This window comes from Mustela erminea, chromosome 10, assembly GCF_009829155.1.
Source record: "Mustela erminea isolate mMusErm1 chromosome 10, mMusErm1.Pri, whole genome shotgun sequence".
NCBI classification, from domain to species: Eukaryota; Metazoa; Chordata; class Mammalia; order Carnivora; family Mustelidae; genus Mustela; species Mustela erminea.
This window is the reverse complement of record NC_045623.1, coordinates 81772479-81799722: the sequence shown is the minus strand read 5'-3', so window position 1 is coordinate 81799722 and position 27244 is coordinate 81772479. Positions and strand designations below refer to the sequence as shown.

At 52.6% G+C, this 27244-nt stretch overlaps 1 protein-coding gene across 6 annotated transcripts in view; it reads right to left on the bottom strand.

The window, feature by feature from the left end:
- The window catches only part of GRIK3 (glutamate ionotropic receptor kainate type subunit 3), a 222012-nt gene that overhangs the window by 5759 nt on the left and 189009 nt on the right, over positions 1 to 27244 (bottom strand). For 2 of the 6 annotated variants that reach the window (XM_032302639.1, XM_032302641.1), the window contains exons 11-15: positions 20805 to 21028; positions 15277 to 15395; positions 12676 to 12893; positions 1411 to 1633; positions 647 to 897 (exon numbers count right to left, since the gene is read on the bottom strand). In XM_032302639.1, the coding sequence (XP_032158530.1) occupies positions 647 to 897; positions 1411 to 1633; positions 12676 to 12893; positions 15277 to 15395; positions 20805 to 21028 (1035 nt within the window). Of the gene's footprint in view, positions 1 to 4; positions 898 to 1410; positions 1634 to 12675; positions 12894 to 15276; positions 15396 to 20804; positions 21029 to 27244 lie in introns of those variants that run through there. The other 4 variants (XM_032302642.1, XM_032302643.1, XM_032302638.1 and 1 more) reach the window with 3 other exon arrangements.

Genomic DNA, 27244 nt, shown 5'->3' with positions numbered 1-27244 from the left:
GTACACTTTCTTAAGACACCAATGCCAGGCTCTGCCACAGACCAATTAAAACGGTCTCTGGGAGTGAGGCCAGGGCATTAGCACTTAAAAAACTCTCTCCCTGTGATTCTAATTTGCTACCAGGACCCAGAACCACCGCTCAACCACACTGGAATTAATCAGATGGGTTGAGTAGAGTTCTACTGTCTGGATGCTTGGGCCAGACCTCTTAACATTCCTTTCTTTTTTAAACTTTTGATTATGGAAATTTCCAACTATATGCAGAAGTAGAGAGAGCTGTATAATGAACCCCCACGTAACCATCACCCAGCTTCAACAATTACCCTGGAGGGTTTTGTGCAGGGGACTGGCATGGTTTGAATGAAGTGTTAATCAGGGCACTGGCTGTGTTTGGGGAGCGTATGGGGTAGATGAGGCAGGAAGACCAGAGTGGAAGCTGTGGCATGGGCCAGCTGGAGAGGAGGGAATTTGGCCTGGCCTGGAGCCACAGTGGTGGGGATGTGTGCTCAGAGTTGGAGCAGAGGTGCTGGAGCAGAGGCAGGGTGGGCTCTGACACCTCGTGTGCCTGGGAGGTGGGCCCCTGGCTCACACCCTGTGCTCCCCACTCCCTCCCTTCCCCACAGGGGCTCCAGTTCTTGAGACTTACCTGCTCTCGCTCTGCTGTTTTGCGGAGCTTGTACACAAACTCGCCCACAGCCACCAGCACGGACAGGACCAGCCCGGCGGCCAGGACGATGAAGATGCCTCCAATCTTCTGGATACCCAGGGCACTGGCCTCTTTGTTCTCCTCCTCCGGACACCCGCTGCCTCTCCACCACTTCTCCTTCATGATGTGCAGCTTGTCTTCCTCCTGCAGCTGCAGGATGGCGATGGTGATCTTGTCCCGGTATGGGGAGCCTGAGTGCGGGAGCGGGGGTCTGGCTGGCAGGGGCATTCGGTCCCTGCGCATGTGCCCCTGCCAGAACCCTGGACAGCGCCGGCCACCCTCCCTCACCTCTCCAATAGCTACCACAGGCCCCTCTTTAAATCTTTGTATGGGGTCTGGGTGAGAGCAAGGTCCTAATTGGGGGTGAGGAGTCTTGTCTAGGAGTCCCTGTCTCCATCAGCCCCTGGAGGGCCCTGTGTGTCCGGGCTGCATCAACAGGGGTAAGGTCAGAGAGAGCAGGCATGACTTCTGAACTGACCCCCCCATATCTGTGTTGGCTTCAGATTTCCACTGCTTAGGCCCAGGCTGATCTCGCAAGGTTGTGACTCTACTCCTTTGTCTCTGGATTGAAGAGATGCCACCTTTTGAGGCTCAGTGGGATGAGCTGGGAGAGGGAGCAGGAGACGGTGTGCATGAGTGGCTGCGGGGGCCCTGGCCGTCCTTTGTCCCCCAATCTCTCCGCCCTCCCGCAGCCCCTTGCTCACCCATGGGCGTGCCAATGCCGTAGCCCTTGGAGTCGATGAGGCCCCCGATCTGGGTAAGGTTGCAGTTCCTCTGGGTGACGTACTCGATTGTTGTGGACTCCATGAGCAGGGCGTAGTCGGCCGTCAGGGTCCTCTGGATGCCCTCCTCATTGTTCTTCACCAGTGCCGATGGCTTGCTGCTCATGAAGGCCCACATCTTCTCAAAGGTGGAGATCTTGGATTTCTGGGCCATGAGGGGGAAGGGTAATGCACGTGGTCACTGAGGACACCGGGGTGCCAAGCACCCCAGACCCCACTTAACAGGGCTCTGGTCACCAATCTCTGTCTCCAACCCTCTGAGGGAGGGAAGGCCACCCCTGGCTCAGCTGTGGAAACAGGCCTGGGAGGGGAGGTCCCAAAACACACAGTTGGTAAGGGATGAAGCCAGGATTCAGACACCCCTGGCTCTTTGCCAAGGCATGGTGGTTTTCAGACTGATTTTTTTAAAAAAAATTGCATTCTCTTTCTCTAACATTTGTTAAAGGTTTCCATGTGCTGGCCCTGTTCTAAGAACTTTATTTTCATTAACTCCCTGATTCTTCACAACAATCATAGCAGCTGGGGGGCTACCCTTAGCTCCATTTTATGGAAACTGAAGCCATGGCTAAGTCACTCACCCAAGGTTTACTCAGACACTAAGTAGCAAAGTTAGGCTTCCAACCCAGGTCATCTGGTTCTAGAGCTCACGTTCCCAACCACTTAGCTGCACTGCCTCCCAGAAAACTCTGTGAGCATAGAAAGGGAGAGGTGGATGTAAATGAAGGCAAAGCTCGGTGGGTTCTGGGACCCCACTCCCACTTCAACCAAAGAGGGGCCCATCCCGTGTACTGTGTTCCAAGGGAAGACAAAGGTTTTTCTCTATTGGACTTCATTAACAAGAGAGGCGAGAAGTGGGGGCTGTCAGAGCACGTGGTCTGCAGGCCCCTTATCTCCTTACTGTGATTTTCCCCAAAGCATCCTGGGCTGGGCACTGCTGGATGAGCAGAACTGTAAGATGAGGCTTAGGGGGTGGGCTGCTGGGCATGTTCTGCCTGGCTGGGGAGACTCAGAGGTGTTAGGGCTGGGACAGGGACAGGTGAGGGTGCATGGCATTCATGAGATTTCTCTGGAAATGATAGCCAGCCAGCTACCTGCTCCCAGCAGGGAATGATCCTGTTCCCAATGATCCCAAGGGAGCAGGTGGCTCTGCAGGCCCCATTGTACCCGGCTGCTTCCAAGTCTAGCTGTGCCTGTCTGTGATGTCAGCCTGTCTGACTGGCACCCAGCCCAGCTCCGGTGTGCGTGACAGCATGGATGTGTTGAACAGGCTGGTGCAGGGCTGGGGGATGGGTAGGGGATGGGGAAGAAGCTCTGTCTGCCAGGAGTCCAGGTGGTGGGGGCAGTGGCCAGGAGGAAAGTGTATCAACTATTCTCCAGGGGCTTCCCAGCTCTGCTAAGGGTTGTCCTCTCTAAAACTGGCTCCTGGAGACCCAGGCATGCCTGGGGGAGCAGGGAGCCCTGAAGCAGCAGGCAAGATCCCAGTTGGAATTTTATCAGAACCCAGAATCCATCAAGGGCCAATGATGCCTCCTCTGGGTCTGGGGCACCTTCACAGACAAGCAGCTACTGTCCTACCTGCAAATTTATCTGCCTCAAAGCTGAAGTTCTGTAAGAGCTCAGATGCTTCCAGCTCCTCCCTGTCCTCATCCTACTTTCTGCCAGGTCTGTGTCCAACTAGTCTACCATCGGTTACTCTTGCCTCTTTAGCTCTTACCTTCAAACCTCTGCTTGCCAGCTACTCTTTCTTGCCAGCTACTCTTCCCCGCCTAGCTCCTCCTCTAGCCCCAGACATGCTCCCCCCACTAGCTACTCTTGCTCTTAAAAACATTCTAGATTTCCAGCTTTTCTGACCCCTCAGACATTTTCTAGATAATTTTCTAGATAATTTTTGACGTCCAGACTCTCCTTCCCTGGCTCCTTTTATCCCTCAGTGCCTTTCTCATGCTTTGACTGTTCCTGCCTAGATGCAGGAAGCTTCTATCCAATTTTCCATCCTGCTCCAATGATGCCTGTGCCTGGTACTCCTGCCCTTATGTAATCCCTCCCCTTGAGTGTGGGCTGGTCTAGAGACTTGCTTTTAACTGCCCCCTAGGAGTGATTAGATGTCACTTCTGAGATGAGGTTACAAGAGACTGCAGCTCTTGCTCACACTCTCTGGCTCTTCTCACTGGCTGCTCTGATGGCGGCCGGCTGCCGTGCTGTGACTCACCCTGTGGAGAGGCCCACGTGGCCAGGAACAGAGGGCATGCCTCCAGTCAACAGGGAGCAGAGAACTGAAGCCCGCGGTCCAACATGCAGGAGGAACTGAATGCTGTTCACAAGCACGTGAGCGAGCTCAGAAGCAGAGCCCTGAGATGACTACAGGCTTAGCCAATACCTTGACTGCAGCCTGTCCCAGACCCTGTGCATAGCACCCAGCTAAGCAGTGCCGCTTCCCATCCCAGTCGGTGATATCAGAATGCTGTTGTTTTAAGACACTAAGTTTTGGGTAATCTGTTATGCAGCAAGAGTAGCTAGTATATTCTCTTACCCACGTACACATACAAGCTACTTCTCTGCCCCCAAATGATTGTTTTTCAGATAATTGATTCCAATGATTCATCTAATCAGATCATCCAAGTCCAATACTCCCTGGTGCCAGGGACGCACGCTCCTCAGATACTCAACCCTCGAGGTCACTACAACTAAATACTATGGCCCTATGGGTGGCTCCAGCACCTGAGCCCTTTTCCATCCCAGTCTCTCCTGCCTTCCAAATTCTCCAATGGGAACTAGGGATTGATGAGACTATCAGGGCTCCCCTTACATCTTCAAGTGCACATATCATATAACCTTCCAACCATCCATCCACCCATCTTCTTACTCATCATGTTCATGTTCTCACCCACATACTACCTACACACTAATGCATTCAACTAACTACTCAACTATCTGCCTAGACTTTTACTTATCCATCCATCCATCCATCCATCCATCCATCCATGCATCCACCCAGACTCTCCTTCTCTGGCTCCATTTATCCTTCAGAACCTTCTCCCTCTGTGACTGTTCCTGCCCAGACTCACTGTAGTAGGAACCTTCTATCCTGCTCCTGCTTCTATCCAAGCATCCATCCAACCAGGCATCCATGCATCCAACTGTCCATCTTCTCATTCATTATTTTCATGTTCTCGTACTACTTGTGCACTACTTACACATACTACTTACACACTAATTCATTCAACTGACCACTCAGCTGTCCACCTAGCCTTTTACTTATCCATCCATCCATCCATCCATCCATCCATCCATCCATCCATCCAACCATGCATCCACGCAGACTCTCCTTCTCTGGCTCCATTTATCCTTCAGAACTTTCTCACTTTGTGATTGTTCCTGCCCAGGCTCACTGTGGTAGGAACCTTCTATCCTGATCCTGCTTCTATCCAAGCATCCACCCAAGCACGCATCCGTGCATCCATCTGTCCATCTTCTCATTCATTATGTCCATGTCCTCATACTACTTATGCACTACTTACACACAATACTTACACACTAATTCATTCAACTGACCACTCAACTGTCCACCTAGCCTTTTACTTATTTATCCATCCATCCATCCATCCCATTCCTCCATCCATCCATCTATCCTTCCATTCCTCCCTCCATCCATCCACCCATCTATCCTCTCATATGTCATATCCATGTTCTCACCCATATACTACCTAGGCACTAATTCACTCAACTAACTACTCAACTATCCATCTAGCCTTTTACTTATTTATCCATCCATTCATCCATGCGTCCAACCACCCATCTATCTGTTCTCTTACCCTTCTATCAGTCACCTAACCATCCATCCACTTGGCCACTTCACCCATCTTACCCACTCACTCTCCCATGAAGCCAGTCATCCATCAGTAAACCTCAAACACTGGCATAATGAACCACTCAGGAAGTCCTGCCCCACTACTTCTGTCTCAGAAAGGGATGCAAACTCCTCCCTGTATCCTTCCCTAACACCCCATTCCTCCTTTACACAAGCATGTTGAGCAGAAACAGGGTTCTGACATTAAAACATAGGTTCTTTCCAGTAACACCCCACCATAAATAGAGACAGAAATTTCTTTTGGGGGTTGGGGAGCTGTGGAGGCTGATGGGCTTTGAGGAAGACACATAAAAGCCTCCAGAGGGTGAAGCAATGCCATGAGGAAGACGGAAGAACACCAGAGAGTTCGGGCCAGTTGACAGAAGAGTGTGAAGCTGGCTGCGATGCTGATTCCAAGAGGTTCTACTCTCCCAGCTCCAGTGCCAACAAAGTCACACCTCCACCAACTTTAGGCAGGTGGCTCTGAAATCCACATTCCTAGAATGGTCACTGACAGTGCATATTCTGTGTCTTGGGGCTCCCATGTTCAACCATATCCACTCATGGTCTCTGCTTCCCTTTAAGTTCCCTCCTGTTTTCCAGTGATGCTGTGATTCTAGAACACAGCCCCGAAAATCTCCCCTCTAGCAGCGCTGGTCTGAGACAGGGAGGGATATAGCCAGGGCCATGCCTGGAGCCTCGGGTCCCTCTCCCAACTCCTAGGCCTAGTCACCAGAGGTCTGAGTTCCTGTCACTGGACTGAGCTATAATCACCACCCTAGGGAACGGAGTCCCACAGATCTACGGCTCCCACGTCATCCTGCCTGTCCCAGCTCCACTGGGAACCTTAATAAGCATTGCTTCAGGGCCAGTCACCCAAATCAATTAATGGAATCGTCTGGAGCAGCCAATACAGGGCGACGTGCCAGGATGGAGAGGCTTTTTTTATCAGTAAAATTGGCAAGAAAGTAAGTTTCAGGCTCACGACTTTCAATTCCAGCCTCCTCAAAGAAGTAAATTGATTTTCCCCAACTGAAGATACTTAATCTTGCGAATTTAACATTTCTGTACAAGAAAAATGTATATAGGTATATATATAAATATATATCAATTTCAAAGGGAGCTGAATCCCAGGGAACGTGTGCAGAGAGGCAGTGGCAATGTGATTCCATGCGAGACCTTGGGTATCTTCCATGGTGGAAAGGAGACTTTTCCTCAAATTAATTGGCTTGCTTATCCCGGGGTGTGGAGGTTTTGGCCTTATCAGATCCACATACTCAAGCAGTTAACCATGTCTCGGATTATTTCCATGGGGACCAGCAGCCTCCCTGAGCCTGCTGCCTCTGCCTGCCCTTGCAGCCCACCTTGCCAGGACAGACCCTCCAGTCCAGCAGTAACACCTGCTATTGGCAGGTGCCCCTTGAGGCTTGTGTGTGTGCATGGCGGGGGCAGGTGGGTACTGCGGACTGGCCCGTGCAGGCGAGTCTGGAGGTGAGGGCTGCAGGCTGGGGCTGGAGGCAGCCAGAGGGGTCAGCTCTGCTACTTGGACCCTGGTGTCATGCCAACCTGCGTTCAAAGGTCAGCTCCTTCTGCAACCACAGGCCAGTGACATCCCATCTCTGAGCCTCATTTTCTGCATCTGTAAAATGGGCATTAGCTGAGCACAGAGCTCTGTCCTTAAGAAGTACTGGACAAGTGGCTGGCATTGTTATTTCTCTCAAAGGCTCTGTTTTCTCACTTGGAAATTGGGCATAATCATTTCTACAGGACAGAGTTTCTACAGAAATTAAATGATACAATGCCCTGGATCGAATGCCTGGGTAGTGTTGACAGGGGCTGGGGAGGGCGCCACAAATATGGAAGGAGAGAGCGCTGAGTAGAATTCCGAGAGCCTAGGGAAGCTGTTGCCTCTTGGCTTCCACAACTGTTGCTCAGCGGGAGAGCAGCTCCGTGATGCCAGATCCTTCACATTTTCAAGAAGCTCGAAATGTGAATTTTTTAAAATGCAAAAATCTCTCAATTTTAAAATGCTGGCAACTCACATAAGAAAATGTAAGCAATGTATGGTCCCCAAAACCGTGTCTGGGGGCTGAGCAGGCCTATGTATCACCACTTTCAACAACAAACAACAAGAATGGTTAACACTTCCTACAGTGTGTACTCTGTGTCAGGTGCTCGGCTGTGACTCTGTTAAGCCGTTTACGTGAATTATCCCACTTTGCCATCTTGATAACTCTGCGAGGTGGGTACTATTGTCAGACCCGTTCCATAGGAAGGCACAGAAAAGTCCACAGTCATTTCAATGTTCAGTTGCTTCCCCTCACTCCTGGCCCAGCCCTGCACCTATCCCTGCCCCTCTGCCTGCCCTCTTGGGGTCTCTTCTATTCTGAGGATCTCGGGGCTCCTCCTAAGTTTTCAGTTCTGTGCAGAGGTAGACGGTCATCCTATGAGAGGCACCACGGTCCCTCCCAAAGCCCCTGGTCTCCCTCTAGAGAGACTCAGAGGACGGGACATTCTCCAGGTGTCTACTAGTTGGTCCCTCTCCAAAGTGCTCTAGTTAAGTCCTCTGGGGACTACCGGGTAAAGGAGAAAATAGTTCAGACTGCTTCCTAGTCTTCTGGGTCCACCAGCTGGAGAGGTATGGCAATCGAGTGCTCCTGTGTGCCTGGCACTGGGCTAACCACCTTACATCCAGCCGTGGGCTCAGTCCTCTTGCTGACTGCCGTGTGGTGGGAATCCATATCCGTATCATACAGGGGGACAAACTGAGGCTCAGAGAAATAAAGGGACTTACCCCAGTCACTCAGCAGAGCCAACACCCAGGACTCAAGTCCTGATCTGACTTTTAAGACCGGTGTGACCTGACTGTGCCAGGCCACATGGCACTGAATCTTACCCAGTCCCTGCATTTTGGGGGTCCTACTTCTCCTTGAAGTCAGGGGGGTCCAAGGCTGGATTGGTCAGCCGATGTGCCAGGAGAAACTGGAAGCTGAGATGGGGTGAGTCTTCCCGCTCAGGCAAGAGTCTGCCGAGCACCTGGAAGGCGGATTGTTGGACTGGAAGCCCTCTCCAGGCATCTTCCAGGCTCTGTCGTTAGGGCCTGACAAAGTTGCACTACGAATGGGGGGTTTGATGATGCTGGAGCCCTGGGGAGCCTGGGATTCTTGGGCCCCAGCTCTGGTCTCTTCCCTGAGCGGGGCTCCCTCATCCACAGTCCCTCCCACTGTATTGGGCCCCCACCCCCACTGCAACACAGAAGGGGGCTAAATCCTTGGAGAAGCCATCCTCCGACAGCCTCTCCCTTCAAAGCTGCCCACTGAACACGCTTCCCCAATGTTCTCCTTTACATTTTGCCTACATATTTTTACAGCCAAACAGTGCTTTCAAAGACTTCCTTTTTCATCTCCTAATTAATTTTTATCTTCTCAGACGGAGGGAGGACAGCACAGGAGACGCTGTTTGTGATGTCTGCTGCTCCCTGACAACTCTTCAAATGAAATTTCTTTTGGAGCACCGGTGCCCCTGACGTTGTGCATCTCCCAGGCTGCAGGGTGGGCATGAGGGCTCTGGTCCCCCCCACCCTCATGCCCGCCCTCCTCTGAGCCTGACACTCCCCTTCCCGCTGCTGCCTCTGGATGGAGTGGGTTCTCTCCCTTGAGTTCTCCTCTCAGCCAGGGGCTCTGCCTGAGGGGCCGCAGCCTAGCCAGGAACACACGCTAACCACAGGATCGAGGTACCCTGCCATGCCCTCCAGGATGCCCAGGACTCGGCCTGCTCACTTCCTGTCCTTAATGTACCTCCTGCATCTGCTCCCCTTGGCTCCTCCCACCTCTTGGTTCATCCTTTGATTCAGAAAAGGTGGCCACTGGACGTGAATCCCTCGAGCGGCTACGTCCTAGGCGGCAGGACCGCTTGGATTGGGGCGACAGTGCAACTGGCTGTGTGGCTTGGCTTTTCCCCCACCGACTCCCGGACCGTGGTTGACTCCTTCCAGAAGCCACAGGCACACAGGGACAGAGAGCATGGGCACCGGTGCTAGATGGCGGGGGTTCGAATTCCAGCTCTGCATTTCACAAGCTGTCGATGGCAGGCAAGTCCATGGGAAGTGAGGTCCCTTCGGATCCCACCTTCCTCAGGTGTCGAGTGGAGATGAATGATAATAACGGTCTCTACCAACCAATGTTGTGAGGATAAGATGCGTGAATGCGGGTCGAGTGCCCGAACGTGGCTGGCCCCGAGTCAGTGCTAGACAAATATTACTATTACCGTTGACCTGGCCAATGTCTCCCGGACATCCTGTGGCTACTTCTGAAGCTGATCCCTGTTCAACCCCAGTGCCATATCCACTCACAGGCGGCAGTGGGGAGGACTAGCTTTCCAGAGACCCTAGAGTGGGTGTGTGGAAGGATGCTGCGTGTGCACACGGAATTATCTGCCCTTGCATCATGCTTCCACCACTGATCTGCTGTGTGATCATGGGCAGATCACCCACCTTCTCTGTTTCTCCAGGTTAACCTCAGGTTTTCTTCTAGCTCTAATTAGAAAATGATAATGAGGAGGCTACCACCTCACTGGGGAGAGGGCTGGGGAGTGGAAGGGGGAGGTATGACTAGAAAGCCCAGCTATGGAGGACCGGGGCTGGGAGAGTGGGGAGGAAGGAAGCTCATCCAGGGAACTTCTGGGCAGGTGCCACACTTGTAGCTCATGATCTGAGGTATCCCCAAATTAAAGCCCCTCTCTGCTTATGAAGCAGTCCCATTGCTGCGGTCCCTGAAAGGGAACCTGGCCTAGAAGAACTTCACTTGAATTCAAGCAGGAGACAATGTGGCCAGACTTCTAGGAAAATTAACTGCTGATTGGGAGAGCCAGAAAGTGGGGGTTGGTTCTGCAGAGGGATGCGGAGTGGCTGATTCTGGCCAGGAGCCCTTGTGAGCAGGGGCCCTGGTGCCCCCACATCCCAGCTGGGTGACAGCAACCGTGTCCCTCCTCTGCCCTCTTTGCTGCACTGTTTGCAGGGAAGGCGCGTGAGGGCGGAGCAGCCTGCTGGAGGTGCTGCCTGATACCGAGGACAGCAGCTCGGTGGGGAGCTGGAAGCAGGCTCCTGGAAGCCAATCTGAGCATCTTAGCGTGGAGGGAGGCAAGGGCATCCAATCCGCGGCAATGAGCCTGCACTGGGCTTATTTATGCTGCTTCCCTTTGATCGGGAGCCCTGCCTTGAGATGGACTCATGTGTAATGCATGAGATGCTCTGGCTCAGTCAAAGGGCTGGGCCACAGCCTGGGGACAGGCATGAGCAGTCACACTCGCACCAGCGTACACGCACACACACACGAACTGAACCATCACACCTGCAAACACATGCATGCACGGGCCATCACACACACACACACACACACACGCTATTACACATATACATGCATGGGCTACGACACCCACGGATGCCCATCCCCCCATGTTCACTTGTCTAGATACACCCATGGGGACATTCAGGCAGATAGACACACATACAGTCTCCATGCACACATGCATTTAACCTGTGTACACTCAGAGGCATATACCTATATACCCAGAGCACAGAGACACCCACACACACATGCTTGCTGGCACACATATAGATTTTTGCAAATACTCCTGTCCAAGCACAAAGACACCCCCCCCCCCGCCAGACAGACTTTGCCCACGGGTCCCTGTGTGTACACATACACACCTAAATGCATGTTTCTGTGGATTCTGTCCTGTGACATACACACACACGTCCATACACATACTGACAAACTGCTCACATGAACACACACCCAGGGTCCCGGAGAGCTCCTACCGTGCCCGTGATAATGCTTCTATCCGCCCCAAATGCATGACAGTGACCTCTCGGGAAGGCCACATTGGCTACTTCTCAGTGGCAGCAGCAATGTCATAGGAGGGGTGCCCCTTTCCTCTCTCTCTCCTCTTCACTAAACATCTGCTTCCACCCTCCAGGAGGGTTACAGGGGAGGGGAGAATGCTGGTGGGGCTCTGGTGTGCAGGAGGGAGGACCTCTCCTCTCCCCTCTCCTCCATCAGGCCCGGCTGGAGGCTCAGTCCATCCCTCCGAGGCTTAGCCTGGAAGGAGACCAGAGCTGGGGGTTCAGAACCAGGGCCCAGGCTTCCAAGTGACTAATAAATAAATAAAGGGATGAAAGGACCCACAGCCCCCAAGTTCCTGAATCCTGACCATTTCAGAGAAACCATGAGAGCCGAGGTTCTCAGGGTGGCCCTGGGACCAGCAGCAGCAGCAGCAGCAGCAGCACCTGGGAACTCCCTAGAAACTTGCTTTCTTGGCCCTGTCCCAGACCTACTAAACCTGAAACCCGGAAGGTGGGGCCCAGGAATCTGGGTTTTCCCAAGCTTCCCAGGCGATTAGGATGCACATTCAAGTCTGAGAACCGTGGCCTAGAACATGGGGTTTTGGGGGAAAGCAGGCCTGGGCCTTTCAGCTGTGAGTGCTTGGGACAGTCTGCTTCATCACTCCGAGCCTCAGTTCCCAAATGTGTCACGTGGAAATAATCATAGTGCGTACCTCACAGGACTGGTCATGAAGATTCAGTGAGGCCAAGCTAGGAGTATGGGCCACTGTGAGCTCTTGGTGATGGCTCTTGTGATTTTTACTTTCATTTCCAGAAGGACATTTACCAGTTCTCAGGTTCTGTCAGTCTCCTTAACCTTAGCTACGCTAGCAGGTGGAAAACCTTGGGGACCTGAGTCAGGACACTATAAAGCAGGAGGAGCAAGAAAGCCATGGCCAGATCCTCGTTGAAACTGACCTGAGCAGGTGACGGGGTCTTTATCCAGACATCAGCAGTCCAAGAGCGTAACATGTGAAGAAATGCTCTTAAATGCTTGTTTAAGTTTTAACCTCCTCCCTTCCTTGAAGGATGTGCCCCCTGCTGCCCTCTCAGTGGTGGAGAGCTCCTGGCCAAGGGCAGGTCAGGCTCTTGGGACACAGATGCCACTGAGACCTTAAGCCAAGGGCAGAGAGCCCCCTGGCTCCCACACCTGTCTGTGTGTCTGGGCCATGCTTCCCCTTCCTTCTTTTCCAGTCTCATCTTTCCACCTGTCCTCCCCTAAGGATTGAAGAAAACAGCACACTTACCCTGCCTGTCCCAGGTATGAAGATTTGTGCTGGGACCAACTCAGGTGGCCACATCCTCATCAAAGCTCTCTAAAGCCAATTGGTCTCAAACAGGGAGGGATGGCCTGAGCCCTGGGGATTCCTGACCCATTGAGGCTGTGAAATGAGGGGTGGACAGCAAAGGGCATGGGAGGGTCAGCTTGGGGCACTGCAAGGGAGGGAGAAGCTCTCACCTTGAAGAAGGTCATGGTGGCCCCATCCTTCACAGCCCCATACTCGATTTTGGTTTGCTTGGCCAGGTCATCAGCAGAGTCGATGGGTGATTCCATGCGCTCCACGGTCAGAAACGCAGCCAGGTTGGCCGTGTAGGACGAGATGATGATGAGTGTGAAGAACCACCAGATGCCCCCGATGATGCGGGTTGATAGGGCTTTGGGCATCAGTTCCGACCCTGGGAGAATGGAAAAGGCAGATGGTCCCTGATGTGGTCTAGGGCTGCAGTGCCTGGGATCTTGTTAACAATGCACCTTCTCAGGCCCCCTCCCGGGCCTCCCTGAACTGGTCCCTTGAGGGGTGGGGCCCAGCAATCTGGGTTTGGGAAGCCCTCTAGGTGGTTCTGATGCAGGCTGAAATGGAAAAACCACTGCTCTAGGACCACACACGTGCATGTGTTTCACAGGCTGGTCAGCCCCGGTCACCCGCGGTTCAGAACGCAGGGGGGTCGAAACCATGGGGCTCTGGAGGGATTTCTGCTCCCAGCCCTCTGTGATCGCACCAGATGCTCTCCCTCTCTGGGACCCCACAAAGCCCGGAGAGTCGTCCTTCCTCTGTCCCAGCCTCACACAAATACCGTGAGGCTGCCACGGCATAATTGGAGGAGAAAGTGTGTTGCAAACACAGGCGGTATACAAACACAAGACTGCCTGCTGGTGCTTTACAAGGGGAGAAAAATCAACATTTTTTGAAGCTCGTCGCCGAAACAGATCCCTCTTCCTCCCCGACCTTGGGTGTGGAGCACAATTTAGATGAAACCTCCTAACTGAAGTAATTAACTAGGCGGCTTTCAAGAGATTTAAATAGCAAGTGACTCCTGAACTTTCCAGAATATTTGGACCTGCAATCTGAAAAGTGTCTGCTTTGATATGGATGATTTTTTTTTTTCCCTCAAAGAAATCACTCAAAGGAGAGAGTTTTTCAAATACAGAACTATTTTTCTCCCTCCTAATCAAAACCTCATGGGGGAATACATCAGGGGCCGGGGCTTTGAATATAGCAGCTGGAGGAGGGCGAGGAGAAGCAATTTCTGCACTGGGGGGCTGTCAGGTCTTTCCCTACTGTCACTGAAAAAGGAAAATGTACGAAGAAGCAAGGTGAGGCTTCGGGACACTCATTAGTAGAGGGGACAGAAAGAACACTTCCGTTGAAAGCTGCCTGTCGCTTCCCAGCTCTGGAGACCATGGAGGCTCCTCAGGGTCCCCTCCCTCCCAACCACATGCAACCTCATCTATCTGCCCCACTACCCCCTGCTACCTCCCAGATTCCTCCAAGCTAGGGCTAGAGCTGTCCCCCCACCCCCGCAGGGGAGAATGACTTGTTGGCCTGGTGGACTGTGCTAGCCTCTGCTGGACCCCTACCCAGGCTCCTGCCCTGGCCTCTGTCATGGCTGGGAGATTGCTTGAATTGGGGGCATCTCTCTCTTTCTCTCTCCTCTTCCTCCTTCATTCAAGCGCCCAGCCCAGGGCTTGGGATGTAGTGGTCACTCAGGACACGCTGGGATAATAGCATTTGTTTGGCATTTGCTGATGGATGTCTACTGAGGGCCAGGGTTTGGACTGGGCCTTGAGAACACACACAGGTGAGTGAGGGACAGGGTGTTCTGTGGCTCCTGGCTCCCCTTCCCTTCCTTGCCCCCTTGTCACCCACTGCCCCTTAGCGGGATCCTAATAGAGGCAGAGACTTTGGTTCCGTCCCCATTCCCCTCCCCAAGTTAAGAGGCTCTGGACATGTGACTCGACAGGCAGAAACAATGAGCTTGTGGCTCCTGCTCAGCAAGGCTAGGGAGGGAGGGTCCTCCCTGGGCGGAGGTCTCCTCTCCTGGTACCTGTCCTTCAGCCCATGGTGTCTCTGCACCCAGTGCAGGTGCTCTGCTCCCTGAGACATTTGAGCAGCTGCGGATCGGGCCAAAGGGCAGGCCAACTGGTCAGGGGCAGGTGCAATATACCTGCCCTCCCTCTGGAGGTTGTAAGACAGCACTCTCCTTCTGTGCATACCATCCCTGAAGCACCTATCCCCTTAAACATGACCCTTCTCGCTCCCACGCTCCCCATGGCCAGAGGGTCACCGAGTCCTGCTCCTGCTACACCCTGAAGCTCTTGTAGTCCATCTCTGTCCTTTACCCCCATGGCCACGACCCCCGTTCAGGTCTCACCCTCTCACTTCTGCAACAGCCTCCCACCCAGCCTCCCTGCCTCCAGTCTCCCCCTTCCTCTGATCAGCCTGACCCAGCTGGCATCTAAGGTGATGGGGCCAACAGTGGGGTTGGCTCCAGCAAGCACCGCAGCTGTAGCAGGAGAGGTTAGGGATAGAGCCCTGCTCTGCACAGGTGGGACGGCTTCTCTGTTTTCGCCTCAGACTCTGAGCCAGTCCAGCCCCAGGCCTGGTGGAGGACAGGGACCTGGGACAAGGGTACACACCCAAGTTCCCAGGTGTCTCCAACCCTCTGGCAGCTCCGCAGGTCTGAGGCTGTCCTGGAGGCTGGGTAGGCTCTGCCGACTCAGGAAAGGAGGCACCCCCACGCTCCGGAGAGGGGATCCCTGGGGAGAGAGGGCACCCACCTTGCTGCATCAAGGACCCCATCCCGAACCAGAAGCTGTTCAGCAGAGTGAAGTTGTTTTCTACCACCTCGGAGCCGGGATTGCAGGGATGAGCATCGTACCACTCGTAAGGGCTGAACCTGCAACAGGAAGAGGGGAGCGGTGGGGCAGAGCTGCGGGGGGGGGGGGGGAGGGGGCAGGAGGGAAGGGGCGCCCATGCCACGGGGCGCTGCCTGCTTAGCCAACATCGCTGGGCCGTCACTTCAGCATCAATTTACTCAGTGCTCTGCTGGGGAGGCAGGGAATGGAAAATCAGGGCCATTTTGCTTCTTGTTCTTTATTGTTAGTGCCCTTTTCTGGTTGTAAAAGTAATTCAGCAGCATCTCTTAAAATTAAAAGCGCGCATGCCCTTCAACCTAGCAATTCTGAGACTCATTATCCAGCCTAGAAAAAACGCCCGTACAGGAGCATAAAGCGAAGCGCGAGGGTGTTTATCAAAGCATTGTTTGTAATAGCGAAAAACTGGAAACAGCCTACATGTCCTTCAACAACAAAATGATTAAGTAAACTCCGTCAGAAGCGTGTTCTGCAATGTCACACGGCTCACACAGGAGGATGAGAGATGTCCGGAGGTCCTGACAGCGAAAGATTTTCCACCCATACTGTTTGCTTAAAAAAAAAAAAAAAAAAAGTGATAAAAGATAAGAATGATATGATCACATTTATATAAATAGATTCCTAAAGATAAAGTGCTAGGTCTCTTTAGATACATGCGTATACAAATACGTTGGAAGAGTCTGGAAAGAGTCCTAATTTAAAAAATATCAGCGTTTGCCTCTGGGGAAGGGAGTTAGGAGGGCGGCAGGAATTTCTGGGCAGCCTGTTGCTTTAGGTGGATTAGAAGAATTTTTTAAAAATGAGAACGGGCTTTTCAATTACTTGTATACTTAAAATGGAAAAAAAAAAAAAGCAAAACATACGCTTCATAAAATATTCCAGCAGTATAGAAGAATACAGTGAAAAAACAAAAGTACTCCAGGATCCACCCCCGATGAGAACAACGTGTTTCGTAATTGTTCTGATTTTTCTCTCTGAATATACAAATACCTGTATGACAGGGAAAGATGGTTCCTTAAAGCCCCCCACTGACTTCTAAGGAAGAGAAGTCCTGATAACCGGAGGGATCTTTGTTTGCTGCCTGAATTCCAGGTGGGGATATGGAAGCTGGAGGAAGCTAGAGTGCTCTGGGGGAGACGGGGAGACCCTGGAGAGAGCCCCCCAAGAGGCCCACGTGGCCGGCATGGCTGACGTGGCTGGCGTGGCTGGTGTGGGGTAGGATGCTGACATGAGATGCCCAGAAGGAGAGGCATGTCCAGTGGAATTTTGTTTTGTTTTTTTAACGTATGATAACACTTTAAGTGTGATGTTGTGACTCTTCCATCCCCCTTTAAAAAGCTTTAAAAAATTATACATTGATCACCAAAGCCCGCGTGAGAAGAATTTTGTTTTCACAAAGTGGGAAGATTCTACACATATGAAATTTTAAAGTGAGGCTTCCAACCAAGACGGGGATATTCAAAGGGAATGACCACGAACTGGCTCGAGGCTCTGCAAATCCATAGGCAAGAGATAAAGGCTGAAGAGAGGAGAGGCGGAGGCTGCTACGGGAAGCTTCTGGAGAAAGCCTCAGGAGAGCCGTGAATTTTGGTGGTCCCCACATTCCCCACGTGACGTCCTGGGAGAGGAGTGTCCGTGGGACTGCTGAGGGAGCTGGTGGGCGGCTCTGTAACGAGGTGGGCCCCGCCTAGGGGTCCGGAGGGCAGGGGTTGGGCTGATGCGTGCCTCCCAGGTGCACGCAGGAGGGGGAGTCCCTGTCGTAGGGTACTGGTCCCTGCATGCCCAGACACAGCCAGGTGGGAGGACCCCAGGCTCACAGAGTTTCCCTGGACCAGATGGGCCCAAGCAGCAGAGAGATGCAGCCCAGCTCTACCCTGTGTCCTGTCTGAGAAGGGCAACGGGACTGCGACAGGGGAGACCATGGGACAGGTCCTGCTGAAGTGGGCCCCTGAGTGGGCCAGGCCAGGTAAGAGGTCTGATGTGCGATCAAAGGCAGAAATGTTGAGGACTCTACTGAACTCAACCTTCTCATTTCTGAATGGAAACAGTGTTTGTGATTAGAGAGACCCCTGGGGTTTCTGTGACCTGGATATGAGCCAAAAAGTGACAGACCCCAGGCCGAGTTTTCATGGGGCAAGGAGAGCCTCAGCCCTGAGCACACTGGGAGGCTGGGGGAGGGGGAGACCCAGTGAAAATGATACCTGTGATCGTGTTTAAACACAAGAAAATATCATGCTGTAGTGCTACCTAGAACTTGGGACTTTCCTCTTACTAAGTCACCAGCCTCTTTCCAGAGCGGTTCTTCCGGATCTCCTTGCTCTCTGCAACTACTTCAGAGGTAGTTTTCAACCACTCCTCTGTTGCGGGGTTTGGTCTGTCCCTGTCCCCACTGTCGCACACTGTGCTGGAAGAAAGAGCCCTGGGGACCCCTCCATGGGCACCCATGCTGACGGGCGGCCCTATCCTCGGAGGAGAGACTTTCTAGATTTGGGGGCATTATAACGTGGGCTCAGTGGTGATTTCAATAGGCTAAATTCCTAGGGGGTGGACCTGTTTCTCATGCTCAAACCACCCAGCTCTAGAAGGAGCCTCTTGGTCATCAAGTAATATAAGGGGCCCGGCTCCTCACTGCATCCTGAGGTGGACAGCGCAACGGGGGCCCATTTTACAGATGGGGAGGTGGTTTGGAGCAGTCAGGTGAGGGCGCCCCTGCCATCTGGGAGCTGGAAGGTCTGGATTCTAACCCCCAGGCCACAGGAGAGAACAGAAGCGGACTGGACGCTGGACAGTAAAGAAGGTGTCCCCGAAGTTAGTGATGGTCTTGGGTTAATGGCTTGCAGCTGCAAAGGACTGTCACCATCTTGCACAACGGTAGGAGCTAGTGGAGGCTGACCTAGCGATACTCAGTCTCCATTCCTGGGAGAAGATGACGTCCAGCCAGTGACAGAGGTGTAGACAGAGCACCGGCTGGCTGGGACCATCTCTTCCCCGGATGTGACTGGAATGGGGCACCCAGGGCTGGACCTGCCGGCAGTTCACCCTTGTTTCTGCCTCCGGTTTTAGGCATGTAGGGTTATCTTCTTCCCCCAAGTCCCAGCTCCCTGCCTTCTGTGGCTCCCTCCCTTCCTCTCTCCTTCTATGTGTCCAGGTGTAAAGCAGACTATCCCAGTGGTAGAGAAAGGCCTTGGTCAAGGCATGGACCCCTGGTGCTGGACAGACACAGGCCAGGCCAGGTGAGTCTGCAAGACAGACAGCCCGGGACCATGCCACAACCGCCCTGCAGGGAGTCTGGGGCCCTGCCCACGCTTCGCGGACTCCAGCTCTCGGGCAGCGGTGTCCAGCTCTCCTGCTGCCAGCATGGAGCGGTCTAAAGGACACAGACCACATGGAGGGGGGACAGAGGGCCACGGCCACCCTAGAGCTGTGTTGTGCTTGATCTTGACAGTCTTGGACAAAAATCGAGTTAGTGGCTACCTATAAAAACCATGAGGTGTCACATAAAAAAATCTGAGTCTGTCTAAACACCATGAATGCTGCAGCACTGGGCCTACGTTCAGTCCAGAGCAGTTGGTTGGGGGCGACAAGCCACTGTCCCTCTGGCCAAGTGTGTGTCCTCTGGGCCGCTGCGGCCTCTCCCCTTCCCTGCCTGCCCTCCCTCAAGCTTCCTGTCCAGCCCCATGGGCACCGGTGTTTGCCACGCCTGGACAGGTCTTCCTCGGGGGTCTGACTCTGTGAGAAAAAGCTTTCTGACCTCGGGCACTGGCTGAGCCTCCCTGAGCCTGATTTGCTGCTTCTACAAAGTGGGGGGAATTATCCCCACCTCACAGGACCTTCGTAAGGATCAGGCGGGGTGGGTGTGAATTAAGTGACTGTTACGTAATAGGATAATTGTACTGTGACGCTGTTCATGGCCCTGTGGCTAGGTCCCTTGTCCCTATCCTGTCCCCTCAGGTGTCCTGCGTCATTCCAGCAGCTGCAGAAGTCCCCTCTCTTCCAGAAAGTCTCCCCAGGTAGGGGGCGAAGTGGTCCCCCTACCTTCCCTGACAGGAGGCAGGGGGCAAAAAGCAGGCTGAAAGACCAGGGGTTGGAGGGGGTACTGGGCGCACATTAGAGTCATGCTGGAGAAGCCGGAGCTGTTTTCTAGGGGTAGGGAGCCCAGAGGGGGCTGGAGTTGCTAAAATTATGGCGAGAGCTCTGGAGAGTGTCTCCTGCTTTCTAAGTCTTGTTAGGCTGTTAGAGGAAGCTGCGTAATACAGGCATCTCCTGAAGGCTGGCCGGCTGGGCTGGGTGGACAGGCAGCCCCCGCCAGCTGGCAGCCGAGGGTTTCGGATGCAGGACAATTTCATGCCTTGCATCCTTTCCTTTGGTCTCTCTCTGTGCGGGAGGAGGGAGCGAAAGGGAACAGGGTGGGAGGAAGGCTTTCAAAGAAGACTTAGGAGGAGGAAAGGCCCAAACACGAAGTCCTTGGATCTCAAATTGCCTCTCCAGAGAAGTCACTCTTCATATTTTGTTAGGGTTTAGAGAAAAAAGAACCAGAGCAGTGGTGGCTGGAGCCTGGAAGGAGGGGGCAGAGGGTCCAGGGCCCAGGAGCCACCCACTTGGGGCCGGGGCAAAGGACAAATGTCCAGGTGGCCAGGGATGTGAATTACAGACAGAATCCTAGGTGGTGAGAGATCAAATGCCAATCACTTGTCGTTAGGATGGCTTCGGTGAGCCTCAGATGTCTTCCCTTCCTGGGGGTGGAGGGATGAGATAATGATGTCATGTAATGCCTCTAAAGCACAGAGCACAGTGCTTGGCAAACACCAGGTGCTCAGCAAACACTGAGCTAAACCTGTGCCCTAGTGAGCTCCTCCCACCATCCACCAGCAAGTATGTGCTGTGTCTCCTTTGTGTGAACTACCGAATGTGCAAGGGTGTGGCCTGCGTGTGTTAAGGACGGGGGCGTACGTGCCAAGTTTCCGCACATGAGCCCGTGTGTGCTTATGTGACACGATTCCTCCTGCTGTGTGGACCAGGAGGACACAATCTGCCTTGCACATTTCAGTCCACTTGCTGGACCATCCAACACACCTAAGTCTGCTGTCCTGGGTGCCTGGTCAGGCGGTGCAGCTCTGGGCAAATATGACTTAGCCTCTCCAAGGCTGCTCACAGGGCTGGGATAGGACTGCTGCCTCCTGGTCATGGACACAAACCAGGGGAAGGCCTGGGGAATACAAGCTTGTCATGTATGCTTGTATGGGGGGGGTGGTGATCTATGGAATATTCCTCGAAGGATATAAAGGGATCTGAGCCTCAGCGAGGGAGAGAGGAGCAGGCACAGCAGTGGCCTGAACCTTAGCCAGTGGCTAAGGACTGCTGAGGTGGGGACCAGTCTGGTTCCCTGAAACCCTGACCTTGGGCCAGAACTCTGGCCAAAGCACGTCCCTTACCTGGCAATGACAAAGAGGACACAGCTGACCCCCAGATAGGCGAGGAGCACGTACATCCAGATGTCTGGGGACAGGGGGTTGAGGAAGGAGAAGACACTGGGGTTGGTGCCATTGGGCTTTCGATACAAGATGCTCACACCGAGGGTCATGAAGGGCTTGGAGAAGTCGATGGCTTTCTCGCGGACATGGGTAATGGTCAGGGGGGCCACGGCCAGATCTGCCTTCTGCAATGAGAGAGAAACACACACACAGAGACAGATGTGAGTAAAGCTTCAGACTAACAGGGGACAGGCACCTCTTCTCAGAGGAGGAGGAAGGAAGGGAGTGAAGTGGAGTCATTTCCAAAGCCTTAGGGTCACCTGACCACAATGTTTACAAGTCCTTCTCCGGGGCCAGGCCACCCCCAGCGTGCTGCAGAGACAGTGATGAATTAGATGGAACCCCTGTCCTCCACGAGCCTCATGGCCTTCAGGAAGAGGACAGTGGCATCCACATGCAGAGAGGAATTCTAGGAAAGCTATACCCGTGTGGTTCATCCTCAAACTGGTGCTCGGTCAAATAGATACAGTTCAGCAATCTACAAACATTTAAAAATAGCTCATGTTCTTTATTGGTGACTTTCAAACATCATGAAGAGGACACAGAATCCAGAACAGACCTTGCTTGAATCTGCTTTCCTCTCCTAGCCACTTCTTGACTGCTTCTCCCTGTTTTGGATATTCTATACTTCCTAAAAGCCTTAAAATCCAGTTGGACAAAAATAATACCCTCTTTGGAGGCAGAAGTGAGTCCAGCGCCCTCTTCAATTGGTGAGGGGAGGGAAGAGGGCAAAGAAGAGGAAGAAAGGAAGGGGGTGGGGAAGGCTAGGAATGTTCCTGTGCTGGTCAATTTTAGCTCATCACAATTTTAATGAGGGTCTAATTAAAGGTCTATTATCTCCTTGGTCTGAGCTTTTCCTGATGAACAGTCTACAATTCCTCATTCCCACCGTTTCAGCCTCCTCCCCACTGTTCTCCTGCTCCATGAGGCCCCATTCAACGGCTTCCTTTTTCCCACATTCCCTTTTTCACCTCCATGCTTTGCACACCCATGCCCTATTGAGAATGTCCTCTCCCTGTTGGCTCTTACCAGCTTTCTGTATTTCTTTGCACATGTTACTTCCTCCAAGAAGCCCTCCCTGATAACCTCCAATGCTAAACCCCCATGAAGCTTGCTCTGCCTCACAGTAAGGTCCTAACTGGCTCAGTTGGAATTCAGGGTCTGTGGTCATGTGACTTTCTGTCTTACCTGCCTATTTGCCTGTGTCTTCCTAAGGGCAGTCAGGGCATAGCTGATGCTCTGCTTTGTCCATTCCTAACCCCCATCTCAACTCTGTAATATTTGTTAATAGAGTTTCCTCTGGGATGGCTCCTGTGGATATTCACATATCAAAATGTGAACTGAGTTATCACTTCCCGGTGTCGGGGATGGGCTGGACAGAAAGAGAGGCCAGGTCCTGAAGACCAGCACTAAAGACCCTGTTGCAAAGGTGGGATGGCTGCTCTGAGACCCCTTTTCCAAGGCAACAGTTTCTAGGCAGCTACCCAATGTCTTGGTCCAGATTCATTCATTCATACATTCATTTTATGAGCTTTGCTAAGCACTAGGGATACAGAGCTGAGCCATGAACACATGGTTTCTGCCCCAGGGCTTGCAATCTAGTCGGAGAGACGGACACTAATCAAACCATCTACTAAGTGGTAGCTGCTAATGCCAACTCTGACTTCACCAATCCTAGATTAGGAACCAGCAACCAATTGAAATCAGACTTTAAGGAAGGGAAGCCTGATCTGGGTAGACTCCGCAGGTGCCCCAGGCTGGGGGTGGGGGATGCTGGCAGACACACAGCTTTGACATTGACAAGCCAATGTTTTTCCTTTTAATAGAAGCCCCCACAGTTGGTTATTGACATTCAGAGCCTTAGGACTTGGGATGGAGGGGGAGGGGGAGTCTATTAAAAAGCATTCATCATACTGGGACCTTCTATTTGTCAATTTCTGAATGTGGGCATTGGAAATTGCCTAGCTTTGAAGGCAGAGGAAGGAGAATGTCCAGCTGCTGCCACCCTGGCCCCCTGGGGTCCTCAGAGTGTGTACAAAGGAATACAACAAAAAGAAGGGAACTATCAGGGAAGGTGCAGAGAGAGTAATGTGTACCTGCTTGATACCAACTGTGCTCCAGTCTGGGACACAGGGCTGAGCAGGAGACCCAGCTCCTGCTCTTACAGACTTTCCAGTCAAGTGAGCCCCTACTGGGGGGGTGCCCATAGGACTCAGTGGGGTGGGGGCCTGGCTGGGATATCCTGGAAGGTTCTTTTGATTCCTGAGTTCTAGGATCCTCTATAATGTTGGCATTGGGGAGGCGGGTAGTGGGCTTTTGTTCTAGAACTTGGCCTCCCCTGGTCCTGTCCCTTCAAAGCACATTGCTTTGGGAGAACCTCAAAGTCAATGTGCCAATCTTCCTCTGGCTTTGATAGGAGGTTGGATGAAAGGACTAGCGACGGGAGGATCTTGGTGTCTGCAGCCACGTTTGTTTCATGAGAAGCGGTCCAGGACTGGCGAGGAAGCCAGCTGCAGGGCTGTGGGACCTCCTTCTTCACCAGCACTGTCCTGGAACCTTCTGAATCTTCCCACCCTTATCCTTCTCTCCCGGCTCTCGCAGATCAGGAGGTCTCATAAGTCGGGAGGCGGGCTTCCGTGGCATTCTGTACCTACAGCAGCGAGTCAGCTGGTCAACCTGCCCTTCTTCATGGGGAGCTTTGGTGCATCTTCTCCCTTAGGGTTCAGGAAGGCTGGCATTCTCCACTTTGATTTGGGTTTAGGCAGGAAACACTGCATTTCACCGTTGGTTACGATTTCTCTGAAAAAGGCATTATTTTGTCCAGCTTTCCTTGAAAGAGCAGAATAGATGTCAAGTCTCTGCTGTGTCAGTTCATTACTCAGAATGAAAGGCCCAGCCTTGGCAGGCTCTTCCCACTTGAGCAAGTTTTCTCTGAGGACAACTCATGAAATCAGAGGCTGTCAGACCTGGGCGAGAGGTCTTTAAGAACATCTCTTCCAACCTTCTATTTCTTATGGTGGGAAACTGAGGCTCAGAGAAGAGCCAAGGCCTTTGCTCTCATATTTACAGTAATCAGGTCCTTGAACAAACTAAACTTCTCACCTGTCCAACACATTCATGGGTCTTACAGATGATCTGTTGGCCCTGTCTGCCTGAGGACCTTTCCATACCTTTTCTAACCCTCTCAGCTGGGCAGGGCAACCCTTCCAGGACCTTACTTTATCCCCATATGCAGATTTCCACTTCCCAAGAATCTGTCCGGACCCACGTGGCACCAGCCTCTCATACTATACTCCATACTTGCCCGGGCCCCTTGGAGCCACCACGTCTCTAGGAACCAGAATGAAGGTGAGGAGGATTTAACCAGCTGCAACTCTGTATTTCAGCCCAGAGGTCCAGCCACCTTGACTTCTGGCTGGACACTAGCCTTGTCCCAGAAAGTGAAACCAGGAAAACCTCCTCTCAGATTCTAAGAGTGGACTTGTGACCATGGTCCCACTTCTGGCCACTTAACCACCCATCAGCCTTCTCTTAAGCCTTCTCTCTCTCTCTCTCTCTTTTTTAAAAAGATTTTATTTATTTATCTGACAGAGAAATCACAAGTAGGCAGAGGCAGGCAGAGAGAGAGAGAGGAGGAGAAAGCAGGCTCCCCGGACCCTGGGATCATGACCTGAGCCGAAGGCAGAGGCTTTAACCCACTGAGCCACCCAGGCGCCCATCTTAAGCCTTCTCTAAAGCCAGGGGTCCTCCCTGAGGAAAAAGTCTATGCCCTGAACCCCAGCTTGCTACCTGAGTCTGGTGTCCCTGTTGGCCCCTGCCTAATTGCATTCTAGGCATGGTCTTTACCAGATTCCCCATCTCTGTGCTCTGCCTCTTGGCTGGGATTCCCTAGGGTGTCCTGTTGCTCAGACCGGGAACTGCTGCAGTTACAATAGTAAGAAGCATGGTCATTGCTGAATGAGTCCCATACGCCAAGCATGGTTAAGCATGCTAATGTACACCATCACAGATGATCCTTCCAACAGCCCCGTGTGGCAGTAAGTGTTACCACCACATTCTAGATGAGGGTGCCATGACTCAATCAGGCCAAGATGTTTGTTCAAGCTCTACTCCTTTGAGTGACAAGTGTGGGTGGCATAGGAGTGAGCATAGCTGCCTTCCATGTTGATGAATGGCTAAGCCAGTACTCGGACCCACTTCACCGTGACCTCAAACCCGCCACACAAGCCACACGTACGGGGCTGAACTGTGCGCCCCCTCCAAACAGGTTCAAGTCCTAACTCCCTAGGAGCTGTGAACGTGACCTTACTTAGAAATAGGCTTGGGGTGCCTGGGTGGCTCAGTGGGTTAAAGCCTCTGCCTTCGGCTCAGGTCATGATCCCAGGGTCCTGGGATCGAGCCCCGCATCGTGCTCTCTGCTCAGCGGGGAGCCTGCTTCCACCTCTCTCTCTGCCTACCTCTCTGCCTACTTGTGATCTCTCTCTGTCAAATAAATAAAATAAAAACTTAAAAAAAAAAAAAGAAATAGGCTCTTTTTCTCCCCCCACTAAAACAGTCTTTTATTCTTGCCACTGAGATTAAACAGCGTCAGATAGATTGCCGGGAGAGTATCCTGGGCTGTGCAGAGGGAGGACACACTCTATCTTCAGTGGGCGTGTCCACCTCCCCAAAGATCAGGCTCTCTCTGGCTCCTGCTGAGTGCCCCGAAATTCATCAGTGAGCTCACGGCCGCTCCTGGGCGTGCAGCACTGCAGGTTCTGACCGTACGATGGCTCCCTGCGGGAGCCTGTGTGCATCTGGTCTCCGTGTCACAGTTGTTCCCTCACATGTCCCCAGCAACACTCCCCAGGTGGTTTTAAATTCCCGTAATACCACTGCACACCTATCCCAGCAGCCAAAATTTTAAAAAAGATACGGATAATACCAAGTGCTGACAAGGGTGTGGAGCAACGGGGTCTCTCCTGGGTTGTGGGAGGGAATGTAAAATGGTGCAACCCCTCGGGTCGTCGGTTTTTAGAGAAGAATGGAGCTCAGGACAGCTGCATGGGAGTGGTGCATCGGGCAAGGTATGTGGGAAGGAGCACGAAGCTCCCATGTCCTCTCTCTCTTGGGGCGCGCCACCCTTCTTACATTTCCATGGGTTCACCAACCCAGAAGCTCTGCAAAAATGGTCTTTGCAGAAGTAATCAAGCTAAGATGGAAGTCATACTAGATTCGGGTGAACCCTACATCCTAGGCTTGGGCTCCTCATAGGCAGAGAAGAGGACACACAGGGACACACTGAGAAGGCCCTGTGATGCTGGAGACAGAGACCAGAGTAATGCAGGATCAAGCCAAGGAGCACCAAGGATGCCGGCCGCACCAGAAGCCAGGGGAGAGGCGTGGGACACATTCTCCCTCGAAAGGGACCAATCCTGCCAGCACATTGATTTCTGATTTCTGGCTTCCAGAACTGAGTGAGAAAACATTTCTGTTGTTTTAAGCCACCTAGCTTGTGCTCATTTGCTGTGACAGCCCTGGGTCACTCCTACACCTGCCACTTGGGGCCAGGACAGGATGCTCAGAGTTCCTTCCACCACCCCATTCAAATGAGCAGGCTCTATGGCCAGGCCCACTCTGCCTGCCCTGAACCTGGGCTGCATTTCCAGTGACATGAACCTGACTCTGGCTGCCCACCAAAAGTGCCACAGGGTCTCCCCAGCATACACTTTGTATGGTCTGGCTGGGCTGTTGAGCTCTACGGCTGCAGAAACATGCAGATTCACTCTCAGTTCCTTCCAGATCCCTCTGCTTCTATTTCCACAGCCCCCCAAAACCAGTCTCACTCCTGCTGCACATGCAGGACTTCTCCCCGGGGCTCTGTCTGCTGGCTCTCTGCCCACGTACATGCTATCCTGGAATTCCCCTTTCAGTCTTTTCTCAAAGTGGTGTTGCTCCAGCTAGAATCCCCCCACTCCCAACCCTGCTTCATATACAGAAAGTGCTCTTAGGATAAAACATTCTTATTAGGGGTTCCTTAAGCCTTTTGTGATCTAAGAGAACTTTCTGTCCCAGAGAACGTTCTATAACGGTGGGAATGTTCTCTATTTGCATTGTCCAATATGGTAACCATTAGCCTCATGTGGCCAAAAGCTTGAAATGTGGCTATGTAACTGAGGAACTGAGTTCATACTTTAATTAATTTCACATGAAAGAATTTGAAAAATTATTTTTATTTAAGTTTTAAATTTAAATAACCCCCATGACCAGTGGCTACTGAGCTGGCAAGTGCAGACCCGGCCCTGCCCGCCTCTCCAGGCTTTCCTTACCTCATGTCCCCTTGCTCGCTTTCTACTAGCTTC